The 13,442-nt window shown below is 42.1% G+C and overlaps 1 protein-coding gene across 1 annotated transcript; it reads left to right on the forward strand.

Moving 5' to 3' along the window:
• Positions 1 to 18: 18 nt before the first annotated feature.
• DUT (deoxyuridine triphosphatase) lies at positions 19 to 13,096 on the forward strand. Its single transcript, XM_038580368.1, has 7 exons — positions 19 to 279; positions 799 to 934; positions 4,709 to 4,800; positions 6,448 to 6,492; positions 11,882 to 11,956; positions 12,112 to 12,182; positions 12,603 to 13,096. Exons 1-7 carry the CDS (start codon positions 111 to 113, stop codon positions 12,657 to 12,659), a joined length of 645 nt encoding a protein of 214 aa, XP_038436296.1. The 5' UTR covers positions 19 to 110; the 3' UTR covers positions 12,660 to 13,096.
• The last annotated feature ends 346 nt before the right edge of the window (positions 13,097 to 13,442 follow it).

Genomic DNA, 13,442 nt, shown 5'->3' on the forward strand with positions numbered 1-13,442 from the left:
ACACGGCGGCGTGACTGCTTCCGAGGTCATCCCAGCCGGACGCGACCTCAGGGTGCAGGCCCGGCGCGCCAGCCGCGGCCGACGACCAGCCGGCGCCCGAACCTCGGGGCATGACTCCCCTCTGCCCTCGCCCCGCGCTCGGCTCTCTCTCCTCCACGTCCTGGCTCCGCTCCGTGTTTAAGGACGCGCGCGGCGCCGCGCCCAGAGGAGAAGCCGCGGGGCCGCTCTTCCGACCGCTGTCCAGCACCCGCAGGCCGAGCCGGGGCGGCTGCCGCGCCAGTAACGTCGGGCGCCTGGCGGAGCGCGGGGAGGCTGGGAGCGCGGCCGCCGCCCCCCGGGCCGCCCGGGCAGTGGGCGCCGGGAGGCCGCCCCTCCCCCCCGCCCCGGCTCCGGGCGCTGCGGCCCCTGGGAGGGCGCGCAGCCCCTGCGCGTGCGCGTGCGCGTGCGCGCCTCCATTAGGGCCCCCAGTGGGAGGGGCGGTTGCGTTCTCTTGTGGGACCCAGAGGCCCCCGAGGCTGGCCGCGCTCGGCTTGGTGCTGTGCCCTGAGTTGCAAAAGCTTGGAAAGGCGCAGTGGTTTCCCATATCCCAAACCCGCTTCGCAAGAAGGGTTTCCAGCCCCAAATTTGAACGTCGCCTCCCCTCTCAGCCGGGACAGTGGGCTCGTCCGGGGCGGTGGGCGGGGCGAGTGGTTGCTGGCGGGAGATTTAAAATTCTGGCGGGCGCGCTCGTCCTGGGGTCACTCGTTCCACTGCTGCTCTCTTTTCTCCCGTTCTGCCCCGCCATGCCCTGCTCTGAAGCGACACCTGCCATCTCCCCCAGCAAGCGGGCCCGGCCTGCGGAGGACGGCATGCGGCTGCGCTTCGTCCGGCTCTCAGAGCACGCCACCGCCCCGACCAAGGGGTCCCCGCGGGCCGCGGGCTACGACCTGTACAGGTGAGTGGGGACTTGGGCCGCCTTCTGCCCGCGCCATCCCCACCCCACGAGAGAAGGGCCAGCTCTGCAGTTCTACAACTCCCAGTCACGTTAGCCTATATTCTTGCCATCTGCTGCCACGGTGAACCTTTCACTTAAAAGATTGCAGAAACAGGGCCGCAGGATGGCTCAGTCGGTTAAGCGTCTGTCTTGGCTCAGGTCAGCATCCCAGGGTCCTGAGGTCCAGCCCACTGCGGGCTCCTTGCTCAGCGGGGAATCTGCTTCGCCCTCCCCCTCTGCCCTTCCCCCTGCCCGAGCATGCTCTCTCTCTCTCTTTCTCTCGCAAATAAACATCTTAAAAAAAAAAAAAAGATTACAGGGCAGCCCGGGTGGCTCGGGTGTGCAGCCCCGGGTGTGACCTGGACACCCGGGATCGAGTCCACATCAGGCTCCCTGCATGGAGCCTGCTTCTCCCTCTCCCTTGTCTCTGCCTCTCTCTCTCTCTGTCTCTCATGAATAAACAAAATCTTTAAAAAAAATAAATGAAAATTTAAAGAAAGATTACATAAGCAAACTCTTTTTGCATATATGTAGGGTTTCTGACTTTTTCTAATGCTGAAAATGTTAGCTTTCCTCTTTAGCATAAATTCAATCAGGATTTGGGACAAGCGTGCAGAATGATAACTATATATATATAGTTTATATATAAACCTCCACCAAAGCATTATTTGTTTTGTAGCATTTATCTATCGTACCCATTCCTAAGTGGAAGGTAATGATGAACAAGGTCTGACGTGGCTTTTAAGGCGTGGCCTGAGGGTGATGCACTGCACCAAAGAGAGAAGCCACGGGGAAGTCTAGGTGCTGAATGTGAAAATAGCTGGGGAGGATTAATGAAGGGTGCTTCTGCCTCAAAGGAATTGTGAAATTTCTCTATATGTCCATATTCAAGTTCACCCCAAGGACTGGGGATGTTAGAAACGGCAGGAATATGAAATGCAGCGTGAATATCAGTAATCTTACTATGCTTCCGTTTGTTCAGTACTTTTTACCTCTACTAAAAACTGTATTTGTGTGGTTTTATTTAATCCTGACAACAGTCCTGAAGTAGATAAGTGCTACTTACTTTTTACAGGTGAGGGAGTTTGTGAAGAGCTGAGTTTATTGCCTGAGGGTTTGAATGTAATAAAATTTTTGACTCTTAATTTAGTGCTTTTTTTTTTTTTTTCCCCTTGACTACTGTGTCAGGTCTTAGAAACATTAAGGTAGGTGACCAGTGATACTAGGGGGAATGAATGCGTGTTTATACATTACTAAATCCTTAGGATTTATTTTTTTTTAAGATTTTATTTATTTATTCACGAGAGACACACACACACACACACACACACACACACATACAGAGAGGCAGAGGCACAGGCAGAGGGAGAAGCAGGCTCCATGCAGGGAGCCCGACATGGGACTCGATCCTGGTCTCAAGGTGGCGCTAAACCGCTGAGCCACTCGGGCTGCCCCTTAGAATTTACTTTAAAGCATCCCAGGTAATTCTAATGTGAGAACTATTGATCGGAGTCCTAGGGAGTATAGGAGAAGGGTAGAAAGAAGTGTGTGATGATAGTAATGAAGACAGGAAAGAAAAAGAAAAATGAGGTATGGTCTGTTATCGCTGAAAAGGATGTATTCAGTCCCTTCGTTTTCATGAATAAAAGTGGAGTGATGTCTGGGCATTGCTGTGAGTCATACGAGAGACTTAGATTTAAGATACTTAGAATGTCTTCCTCGTGGGGCAGCCCCGGTGGCTCAGTGGTTTAGCGCCACCTTTGGCCCAGGGCGTGATCCTGGGGTCCTGGGATCGAGTCCCATGTCAGGCTCCTTGCACGGAGCCTGCTTCTCCCTCTGCCTGTGTCTCTGCCTCTCTCTCTCTCTGTGTCTCTATGAATAAATAAAAAATCTTTTTAAAAAATGCCTTTCTTGCGAACAGAGATAACTATATGTGGAAATAGACATGGAAATAACTGATCTCTTTAATAAATTAGAGTTTAACTATTGAAAGAGGACATCTCAATGAGGGAAGGGAAAATGTAATACAGCTTTACCAGACTTCATTAAGGTTTCCAAAGTAACTCACAGGTCTGCTCAGTGTAAAATCTCTTAAATGTCTGTCAAGAAAGGGGGCTACAGGGATCCCTGGGTGGCGCAGCGGTTTGGCGCCTGCCTTTGGCCCAGGGCGCGATCCTGGAGACCCAGGATCGAATCCCACATCAGGCTCCCGGTGCATGGAGCCTGCTTCTCCCTCTGCCTGTGTCTCTGCCTCTCTCTCTCTCTCTCTGTGACTATCATAAATAAATAAAAATTAAAAAAAAAAAAAAAAAAAAAAAAAAAAAAAAAAAAAGAAAGGGGGCTACAGCAATAGCAACAATAGCAGCATCTGCTGGTGGATCTTAGAGAACCAGGTCCTCAGCAGTGTCCTCCAGGGCTTCTGCAGTGATCAGCTCTGCCCCCCAACCAGTGAGGTTCATGGCTTCGGCTGGATAAGCGTGGTTATCTACCAAGACCAGCAGAACAGATACACCAACACAACTCTATCTGCCCCCTTCCCCCGTGTTGTCCACCCATTTCCCTCTTCCTTCTGCTGTCTTCCCTAACCATTAAATGACTGTTGTGAGAATACAATGAATTATATAAAGCATTTAGGACTACCTGGCACAGAGTAAGGGGTTAGTAAATATTAGCTATTATTAGCAAGTATTTGCCCTTCTTCCTTGGCCCTTTTTTATAGGGAAGTGATCCATAAGTAGCTATAGGTTTGGTGTGTCTGTGGGAGGGGGTGAACTCAGGATTTTCCTATGCCATCATCTTTGAACATCTTCCCTTGTTTTTTTTTTTTTTTCTTTCTCTTCTTTTTATATCATGTGAAAACATATATCTTTTAAAAGTCTGCCTTTCTTCCCCTCCTGCTAATATGCTCTTCAGTTTCCCTACGAAGTTTTGTTCAAGGGAGAACAAGAATGCATGCTGATAACCTCTTAAACCAAAAAAAAAAAAAAAAAAAAAAAAAAAATCACCAGAATGATTATATCTCAAGGTAGCATCATTATAGTAATGGACTAAAAGGAAATATCTACCATGACTTTCTTCATAATTTGTTTTTTAAGATTTTATTTATTTATTCATGAGATGCAGAGAGAGAGGCAGAGACACAGCCAGAGGGAGAAGCAGGCTTCATGCAGGGAGCCCAATGTCGGACTCGATCCTGGGCCTCTGGGATCACGCCCTGGGCTGAAGGCAGCGCTAACCTGCTGAGCCACCCAGGCTGCCCTCTTCATAAATTTTTAAGTAATCTCTACACCCAGTGTGGGGCTGAAGAGTTGCACAAGGATCAAGCACCAGGATCAAGAGTTGCATACTTGGGGTGCCTGGGTAGCTCAGTTAGTTAAGCATCTGACTTGACTTAGGCTCAGGTCATGATCTAGGGTTGTGAGATTGAGCCCCATGTTGAGTCTCCCTCTTCCCCACTATGTTTTCTCTCTCTCTCTCTCTGCCTCAAAAAAGGGAAAGAAAGAGTTGCACACTCCACCAACTGAGCCAGCCAGGCATCCCTAAACTTTTTTGTAAATATGAATTGGAAATTTAGAGTACTGAACTCTTAATCAGATAGGTTATTGAAATTTAAGATTGCATAAATTATTTTGTGACACATATTTAAACCAATCTATATACTTTGTCACAAGGAAGAAAATGTAAAAAACAATTTTATGAATAAATACTGGTTATTTCCCTTCATTATTTTCTTAGTGCCTATGATTATATACTACCACCCATGGAGAAAGCCATTGTGAAAACAGACATTCAAGTAGCTCTTCCTTCTGGGTGCTATGGAAGAGTAGGTAAGTGATTTAAGATAGTAACTATTTGTCAGGGTCTTCCTTTATGATATATTCCTTCATTTCAGTTTCATTTAGGATATAAATGAGGGAATGGATATTGTTTGGTGTGTGTCCTAAAATAAAGAAGTGCTAACTATGATGGCAAATACAGCCATTTGAAAACATTACATTTCATTTACATATCTGCTTTTTTGTGCATTCCCCCCACCCTCTTTTTTTCTTGATTCCATGAGATTTTAGGAGGCTCACATTGGCCCAGGAGCTTTTTTCTCTCAACTCCTCCCTGAGAACCTGAAAATACAGGTGATCCCCTTCAAGGATCACATTGCATCTGAGGTCAGATGTCTTCGTGAAGATGGTGATGAGAATTTTTGTTAGATAAGAAATGGGGGCGGGCTTGGGCTCATGGCACACGGCCTTTCTTATCCTAAGAATGAAACTCCTGGTTCCTGTTCACCCAGAGTCCATCAGACAATTTAGCCTTTTACTGTTCGGGTGTCTTCCCATGGGGTGTGTTGGGGTCAGGGACACCCTTCAGGGCACAAGAGGGGAACACCTTAGAGTGGATATGATAGAAGGAAGAGCGAGTCACCTGTTACTGGAGAGTTCAAAGCTTTCTTCAAGAGCATAATCATTTTCTCACTTCAGAGTAAACATAAAGAAACAGGTGTTCCTCTGGGTGGGGAGGGGCTGGACACCACCATCTTGTTTGCCACGAGCGTGAGAACTGCTGATACTTTGACCTTTGAAAGAAAAAGCAAGATGGGCTCTTTCTTCATCTCCTTTTGTCAGCATTTGGCTGCATTTTGAGAATATTTCAGGGAGTGGGGATCAGGAGATGGGATGAAATAAAAGGAAAAGCAGGAAGAAGCAACATTTGTTGACAAAGTGCCTGGTTTAAGTTATTCTGGAATAGAAAACTAGAAGCCAGGATCGTTAGCCACGGGCCTGACGCTCAAGTCAGCAAGTGTAAGGTACAAAGTTAGCTTTTTATGTTTTTATTTAAATATTGGAATTAATTTCTAAGGTTACTTTTTGACCGTTGCCTGACTGATACTAGGCCTTTCATCACTCTGGTTCACTTGTTTATACAGACATGTCATGTGGCATTTGAATCGTGAATAAGATTCCCAAGGTCTAAGCTAAGATCTGCTCGTTAAGTTTATGCCTATCTCTTTCCACCCTCCTCCTCTGCCCTCTTCCCCGTCTATACTGCATTGTGCTCAGATCTCAGACGTTTCTTCCTCAGTCCTGTGTCGCAGCCAGCTACTGTCCTTCCTCTGTGGCCAGGCTGCTTGAAAGAGTTGTCTCTGGTTGTCCCCACTTGCTTACCTCTCAGTCTACCCTCGCAGTCTACTGCTATGCCACCACAGATCCTCAATGGACTGAAGTGGTGTGGAAGTGGTTTAAGCTGCTTTTGAATTGAACTTTGTCGAGCTTTTCTACACTGTGCTTTCCTTATTTAATAATACAGTATAATCAATACGTTCTTTAATCCAGAACCATCTGCTCAAGTTAAGATGAAGAGGTACATGTTCTAAGAGCTGAGAGTGGCATGCTTCAGTTGTGTAAATTATATCCAATATTGCCCCTCCCCCTGCAAAGAAGCCAACTTCTCCTTTTTTTTTGTTTTGTTTTGTTTTTTAGCTCCCCGTTCTGGCTTGGCTGCAAAACACTTCATTGACGTAGGAGGTAATATGTTTACATTTTTATTCTGTAAATATATGGATATATATTTATTTTGCCTGTGCTTAAGAGATAGTAATCAAATGACATATTTTATTTTTATCTTTAAGAAAAGAAAATGACTTTGTTTTGTGTCTTTAGAAATTTCCATCTCTGAATAGACAATTGTGATACAGTTTCAAATATCATTTGATTATGTCTAATTTTAAAATGACATGTGAAATGGTTTTATTTTACTAATAGGCTAACTAGACATTATCCGATGGATAGGGTTTTTGCCTTGGCTTAGTGATAATCTGAATGTAGTCCAAAAATGACTCTCTTCTTAGAAGAAAGGTAGTTTTATAAGAGTAGGAAAAGCTTTTATGTCATTTTTTTTAAGCCAGTATGTTTTGTTTAAATAACTAAAAAATTGTTTAAACAAAAGGTTATAGAAAATGCAAGTCAATCTTGGAAGAATTTTCATACCTGTATAAGAGAGCCATACACATTTGGCAAAACAAAAAAAGACTCTCCCTGAGAAGAGGAAACACTTTGCTTCCCTGTCAACATTTTTTGTCCAACAAGTACTCAGCGACCCCTGTTTCCCTTATGATAAAGCCTTACTCGTGGATCTCAAAGCCACCAGCTTTGTGGAGGAGCCCCTTTTACACAGAGCCCCAGTCTCTGCTGGCCCTCCTGCTGTAGGTTCCCTAACCACCCTCACCATAAGGAAATTCTGCACTTTCTGATATGGTTTTGTTGCGTTGGATCTCCTCCTTTCTGGAATATAGACCTCACTGACCTTTATCTTGACTTTTATTCCCATCATAGTGAGCAGAGTGCTTCATTAACTAGACATCTTTGGGGGTGCCTGGGTGGCTCAGTGGTTGAGCATCTGCCTTTGGCTCAGAGCATGATCCCGGGGTCCTGGGATCGAGTTCCACATCGGGCTCTCTGCAGGGAGCCTGCTTTTCCCTCTACCTATGTCTCTGCCTCTCTCTGTGCCTCTCATAAATAAATAAAATCTAAAACAAAACAAAAACCTAGACACCTTGCGCCCCCCTTCCATAAGTGAATATGCTAGATTTTCCAAATCCCTCCCATTTTTACAAAGCTACTTTTTAACAGATGAAGAACTAGCTCAGAGATGAGCCCAAGTTGACATGGTAAACACTGGAATCTTTATCCATGACTCCAGTCCATCTGTTCTTTACACTGCAATTAAATGCAGGGTGTCACCTCCCCCCACCCCTGCACCAGCCAACTGCTGTCCTGAACTCACTTACACTGAGGGCATTAAGTAAGGAATGAGGCCTGTCCCCAGGTCCCCAGGCTGTCTCTGGCCTGCCCCTTTGTCTCCCCATGGTGTCACTAGATGGTGCTGTGGGGCAAGACAGGATCCCCAAAGTAGTTCTTTCATAGGAACCAAGGAGCCAAGTTTGACACAGCAGGGGTGAACAACCCACTTGGGTTGAGAATGGCCCCGGGCTCAGTTATGCTTGCTTTTCAAAAGTACTTTTATAACATCAAGTATGGTAACTGAGGACTGTAACTTCAGGATGTAAGAGATTTGCATATATTTTTAAGAAATCTCAAAGGGTTGTGAAAGGAACATGGGGTTTGGGGTAACAACTAGACTTGGTTCCCAGCTTTGTCATTAATTGGCTACTTATTACTTTCTGAACCTCAGTTTGCTGTCCCATAAAATGAAAATTAGTGTGCCTGCCTCTGAAGGATTGAGTGAAAGCATCTGACACTTGGCACATATTAGACCCTATAAGTTAGACTTCTTGTCCCCTAGAGAATTCATAGATTTTTTTTTTTTTAATATGGCAACTTTTCTGACTTGTCACTAATTTTTGCTCTGTTTAAAACAACCTTCTGAAAAACATTCATGTAAAAGAAATGGAAAGTTCGTTTGTCTGGTGGCTGGTGTGGTATTATTCATAAAAATCACATTGTGGTGTGTTCTTGGATGCAGAGTATCTTAAAAATGTCTCCTAGGCACACGTTTATCATAGTTGGCCACAAGTTTTTACTTCAGAAGAGAGATGTTGTTAGAAATCCCAGGCTGTAAATAAGGGTCAAAGGGAAAAGTTGAGTATGCAGGATTCTGTTCAGAATTCACATCTGGTAGGTGTGGATAGTTTTCACTAAAGAGGGTTTCCAACAAATGACATGCCAAAGTCTTGACACAGTAAAACTTTTGCCTGAAGTCAGTTAATTACTCTGCCAGTTCCAATGTATGATTTTTCCAGTGATAACTTCAAAATACTTTCTGCTTTCTCATGAAGAGAAATATCCCTGACACTTATGTTCCTTATGTAGAAAAAGAATGTCTTGGGTTTTTCTTGAAGGTCAAATTGCCTTTGAGTAATAAATAAACTTGGAACTATTGGATTTTTTCATACTATTGGCATTCATGCTAAAAAAGAAAAGTATTAATTGAGGGCGCCTTTTTTCCCCTGCCATACGTTTTAATTGACTTCAAACAGCTTCATTTCTTTTAGTTAGTTAAAAGGCTTTTCACATCTCTGTGTGCCAAGCATAAAATCTTAGTGGATATCTGGCTTTGCAGAATTCAGGACACCTAACCATTTGAGTTTGATGGGACTACTTTATAGATATATAACAAAGGCCTTTACAAAAAGGGAACGTTTTTGTATGGGAGAAGATACCATAAAGTAAAAACATAAACACTTGCAGGTCACAGGTAAAAGAATTAAATACCCAAACAAATAAGGAAAAAAATCATATAGAAGAGGACATATAAATGTGCAACAGACATACAGAGGAAAACCATTGTAGCCTCAGTCATCATCAGGGAAATGCAAAATGAAGCCATGAGATACCATTTTTCACTCATTACGTTGGCCAGAATGTTTTTTTTAATTGCTCCCATCTGGGTGGCTCAGTCAGTTAAGCATCCAACTTTTGCTTTCAGCTCAGGTCATGATCTCAAGGTCATAAGATCAGGCCCTGTGTCAGGCTCCCGGCACCATGCTCAGCTCGGGAGTCTGCTTGAGATTCTCTTGCCTTCTCTGCCTGCCCCTCCCTTCATTCCCATGCTTGCTCTCTCTCTCTCAAGTAAATAAATAAATCTTTAAAAAAGAAAAAAAGAAAAGCTTGCTGCCATTTGGTTTGGCAAGGACATTGGAAATGGGCATTCTTAAATATCGCCGATAAAAGTTTGAATTATACACCTTTTTTGAAAAGTAATCTAGAAATATCCATTACAATTTCAAATGTACACATCCTCTGATCAAGAAAGTGCTTTTTGGAGACTTTTTGATGAGACTGAAAAATCACCAATACACAAGGATGTCTGACATCTGATTAATATACAAGAAAGTAACACGTAAAATCTATTACTGTCACATTGGCTACCTGAGGGAAGGTAGGGGAACATTATGAGTTTTACTTTATACGTATGTGTGCTATTTGGGTAATCTAAAATTTTTCTTAGAAAGTAGAAATTGAGAGTTTAGAAGTTGGTCCACATTGTTTTCATTGTACACCTCCTAGGAAAACGAGTCTTAGCCCGCACTTGAGACCTCCATCTTGGAGATTCCATAATCTTCTGGGGTCATTTGTCCAGCATGGAGTAGCATGTTCTCTGCAAGGATTTCTCCACTGAATCTGATCCAGGTTGTTCCTACAGCCAGAACTTTCTACGTATAGATAATATAGAAAACACCTGGTCCCATCATTCTACCAATAACACATTTAGGACTAATTTAATGGTCAAGTGGCAGTGGAGAAAAGAAGCCAGGCATTCAGTATTCTTTGAGTTGGTCAAGGTTTTGTTTCTGTGCAACTAGGAAAAAATAGACTATTTCTTTAGTCTAGACGTGATATGAACCACCTCTGAGGCCTTTCTGCTACTTATCTACTCCTCCTTCTCACTTCTCACTGTTACAAATTACTTACCTGTAATTCAAGCTCTTGAAAGTGTTGTGTCAGAAACCTTTAAGAATGCTTCAATTCAATTTTACTTATCCCTAGTAAATCATTTACAAAGCACAGGGGTTCATTTAAACTTCTATAATCCACTGGAAAAATCTAAAATGTTGGTTTTTCTGAGTATTTTTCCCCATGCTAGATTTTCCCTCTATATGAGAAAATTGAAAGGGAATGCTTATTTTGTTTAAAACATTTTTTTTTTTCAGCTGACCCCCAAATAGTTACGAGTCTGGTCAACCAGCATTAATACCCATTGAGCTACACTCCTGATTATTTTTATTTTCTTTTTTTTCTTTAATGAGAGTTTTGTTTGTTTTTCAGGAGGTGGGGTATTTCTAATATGTAAGCTGTAACATGGAGCTACATTTGAATTAGAGTCACATGAATCCTATCCATCATTTTACAAACTGAGGGGAGAAATGAACATGTATAAAAGGAAATTGGCAGTGGGGAGGATGAGGAAGAAGAGAAGTGATTCCTAATAGGTAGGGGACTTTGTTTAGGGGGTGATGAAAATGTTCCCCTAAACTGATTGTTGTGATGGTTGCACATTCTGAATATACTAAAAAGATTGAGTTGTTATGTCTCAATATTGAAAGAGGAAACAGGAAAGTCCTGGTGCACCTGCATTATCTGTGCTTCTGTTTATTGGAAACATTTTAAGTTCTCGGCTCAAATGTAAATGCCAACAAGCCTGGTAAATGTACCTCTCTGGGCCAAGGCAGGGCCCTGGCTCAAGTTCCTCTCCTGCAAAGATTTGTTGTCTTTGTTTGTAATCTCAGATAGGCACTGATTATACACTGTATTATGGAAAAGCGTACTCATTATTGAGCTGATGTGCTCATGTCTTCTGAGAGGTCATAGGTCATTCTCTAAGAAAGGATGGTGGCTCAAATCAAAAGGAGTGGAGGAGTATGAATGGAGAGATTCATCTCTATTTTTGTTATAAAATGAATGTTCTGATATTTGCTAGGCTGCTGCTTAACAATGTCAGCATTGGCTTATTCCATTGCAGATCTTCAGGCGGTTTGACGTTTTTATTTATGACTATCGTACTTCAATCTGGGTATTAGTGGGAAGCTGCTACTAGGAAAAGCCTTTAAAACCCTACTCGTGTAGTCTTTTTAGCAGGTATGCAGCAGATGAACAGTAGTAGTTTTCTGAGATGCTCAGTACGTACTCCCAGTTTGGAATAGGAAATGGTCACCATTTGTAGGGGTGACAGGTGGGAAAATTAGGGCCGTTCTATAAATTCCATGTGTTAGCATTTTAGTAATATTCATTCCTTACTTTTGAGACTTTACAGAGTCCCCGAGCAAGATTCACTCATTTGTGAGGATTAAAATCTTGGAGCTGCATAAGAATGATTCGGTAGCAAACACCTACTAATACACCTCACCATCGGTGTTTGGTAGCATAAACCATGCTAATATTATTTTTCTTTCCTTAGCTGGCGTCATAGATGAAGATTATAGAGGAAATGTGGGTGTTGTGCTATTTAATTTTGGCAAAGAAAAGTTTGAAGGTACGTTAAATGCATATAATCACATAAATGCAGTGAATTTTCTGAGTTAGGAATGTCTAGATAACACGTGCTCCCTCCTATAATTCTCACTGTACAGGCAAGATATAGAGAATGCATCAATAAAATATCAGTAATAAACTTTTTTTCCTTTGAAGTCAAAAAGGGCGATCGGATTGCACAGCTCATTTGTGAACGGATTTTTTATCCAGAAATAGAGGAAGTTCAGGTAAGTATCATAAAAGCTGAGTAGGGAATAAATGATGTATCATCTTCAGTGAAGGGAAAAATACAATTTTGAAGGTTTCATCTGCTCTTTGTAATTAAATAATAGCACATATAATAGTCCTACTTAAAGCAAAATTAAAAGCTTATTTTAGAATTTCGTGAAATGTTTTTCATAGCTATTTCATAGCATTACTTTGGATAATAAATCATTTAAATATACCCTGAAGTTCTATTTCTCTAGCTTTTTTGAAAATTGCCCAAATTTTATTTATGGAGCTTTTTAAAAATTTAATTTTCTTTTTGTAATGTCCTTTTTGAAAGGGTGGTATGGCAAGAATAAAAGTCTTACAGATTAGGAGCTAGAGAGAACCGAAAGAGAAATGAAATTAACTACCTGGCTATCACCTTTATGTCTTTCCAGGTTTTAGATGACACTGAAAGGGGTTCAGGAGGTTTTGGTTCTACTGGGAAGAATTAACATTATGCCAAGAATAGAAAATGAGAAAACATACTTTTTTCTTAAAAATAGTTTTTGCTTAAAGTGTTTGGATGTTTTGCACATCTGTAAATTTAATAGCTTTAGCTTCTAAAACTGTTTGGTTTTCTTAAGATTAAGGAAAAGATACCTCTGTTGGGGTCTCATAAAACCTTACTTGCTTATGTTTTACGCATTTGATTATTGTATAAATAAATATATGTGATGACCTAATACAAACCTTTTGTTTTTTTTTTATCAAATGTATATCAATTACAGATCCAAACCTTGTATTGTTTAATTCACTAAATGCTACCTCTTAAACTTATTTCGTTGCTTTGTAAATCATAAGCAGTGCCTTTCATTCAATAAATTTTTCTTTCACAGATATAAATTATTGTATGAAGTGAACTAAAAAGATAATAAAAAAGTTGAAGTTATTCCTTGTTTGTTTTCCTTCTCTTCATTGCTCTCAAAATTTTTTTCATCTTATGATTCTTTGTGACATTGGGAAAACGAGAAATCCTCAAGTTATTTTTAAATTATTATTGGGCAGCCCCAGTGGCCCAGTGGTTTAGCACCGCCTTCAGCCTGGGTATGATCCTGGAGACCTGGGATCAAGTCCCACATTAGGCTCCCTGCATGGGACCTGCTTCTCCCTCTGCCTGTGTCTCTGCCTCTCTCTGTGTCTGTCATGCATAAATAAATAAAATCTTTAAAAAAAAATTATTTGAGGGGGGCTGCTGCAGAGGGAGAGAGAGAGAGAATCTTCAGCAGGCTCCATGC

The sequence above is a fragment of the Canis lupus genome, chromosome 30 (genome assembly GCF_011100685.1).
Source record: "Canis lupus familiaris isolate Mischka breed German Shepherd chromosome 30, alternate assembly UU_Cfam_GSD_1.0, whole genome shotgun sequence".
Lineage (NCBI taxonomy): Eukaryota > Metazoa > Chordata > Mammalia > Carnivora > Canidae > Canis > Canis lupus.

What these genes read in the sequence shown, in the direction of transcription:
- DUT (XM_038580368.1), top strand. Translation starts at nt 111, where the DNA reads ATGACTCCCCTCTGCCCTCGCCCCGCGCTCGGCTCTCTCTCCTCCACG. An exon ending in TGGGTGCTATGGAAGAGTAG is followed by an intron (nt 4,801 to 6,447) that starts GTAAGTGATTTA and finishes TTTGTTTTTTAG; the next exon opens with CTCCCCGTTCTGGCTTGGCT. An exon ending in CAGAAATAGAGGAAGTTCAG is followed by an intron (nt 12,183 to 12,602) that starts GTAAGTATCATA and finishes ATGTCTTTCCAG; the next exon opens with GTTTTAGATGACACTGAAAG.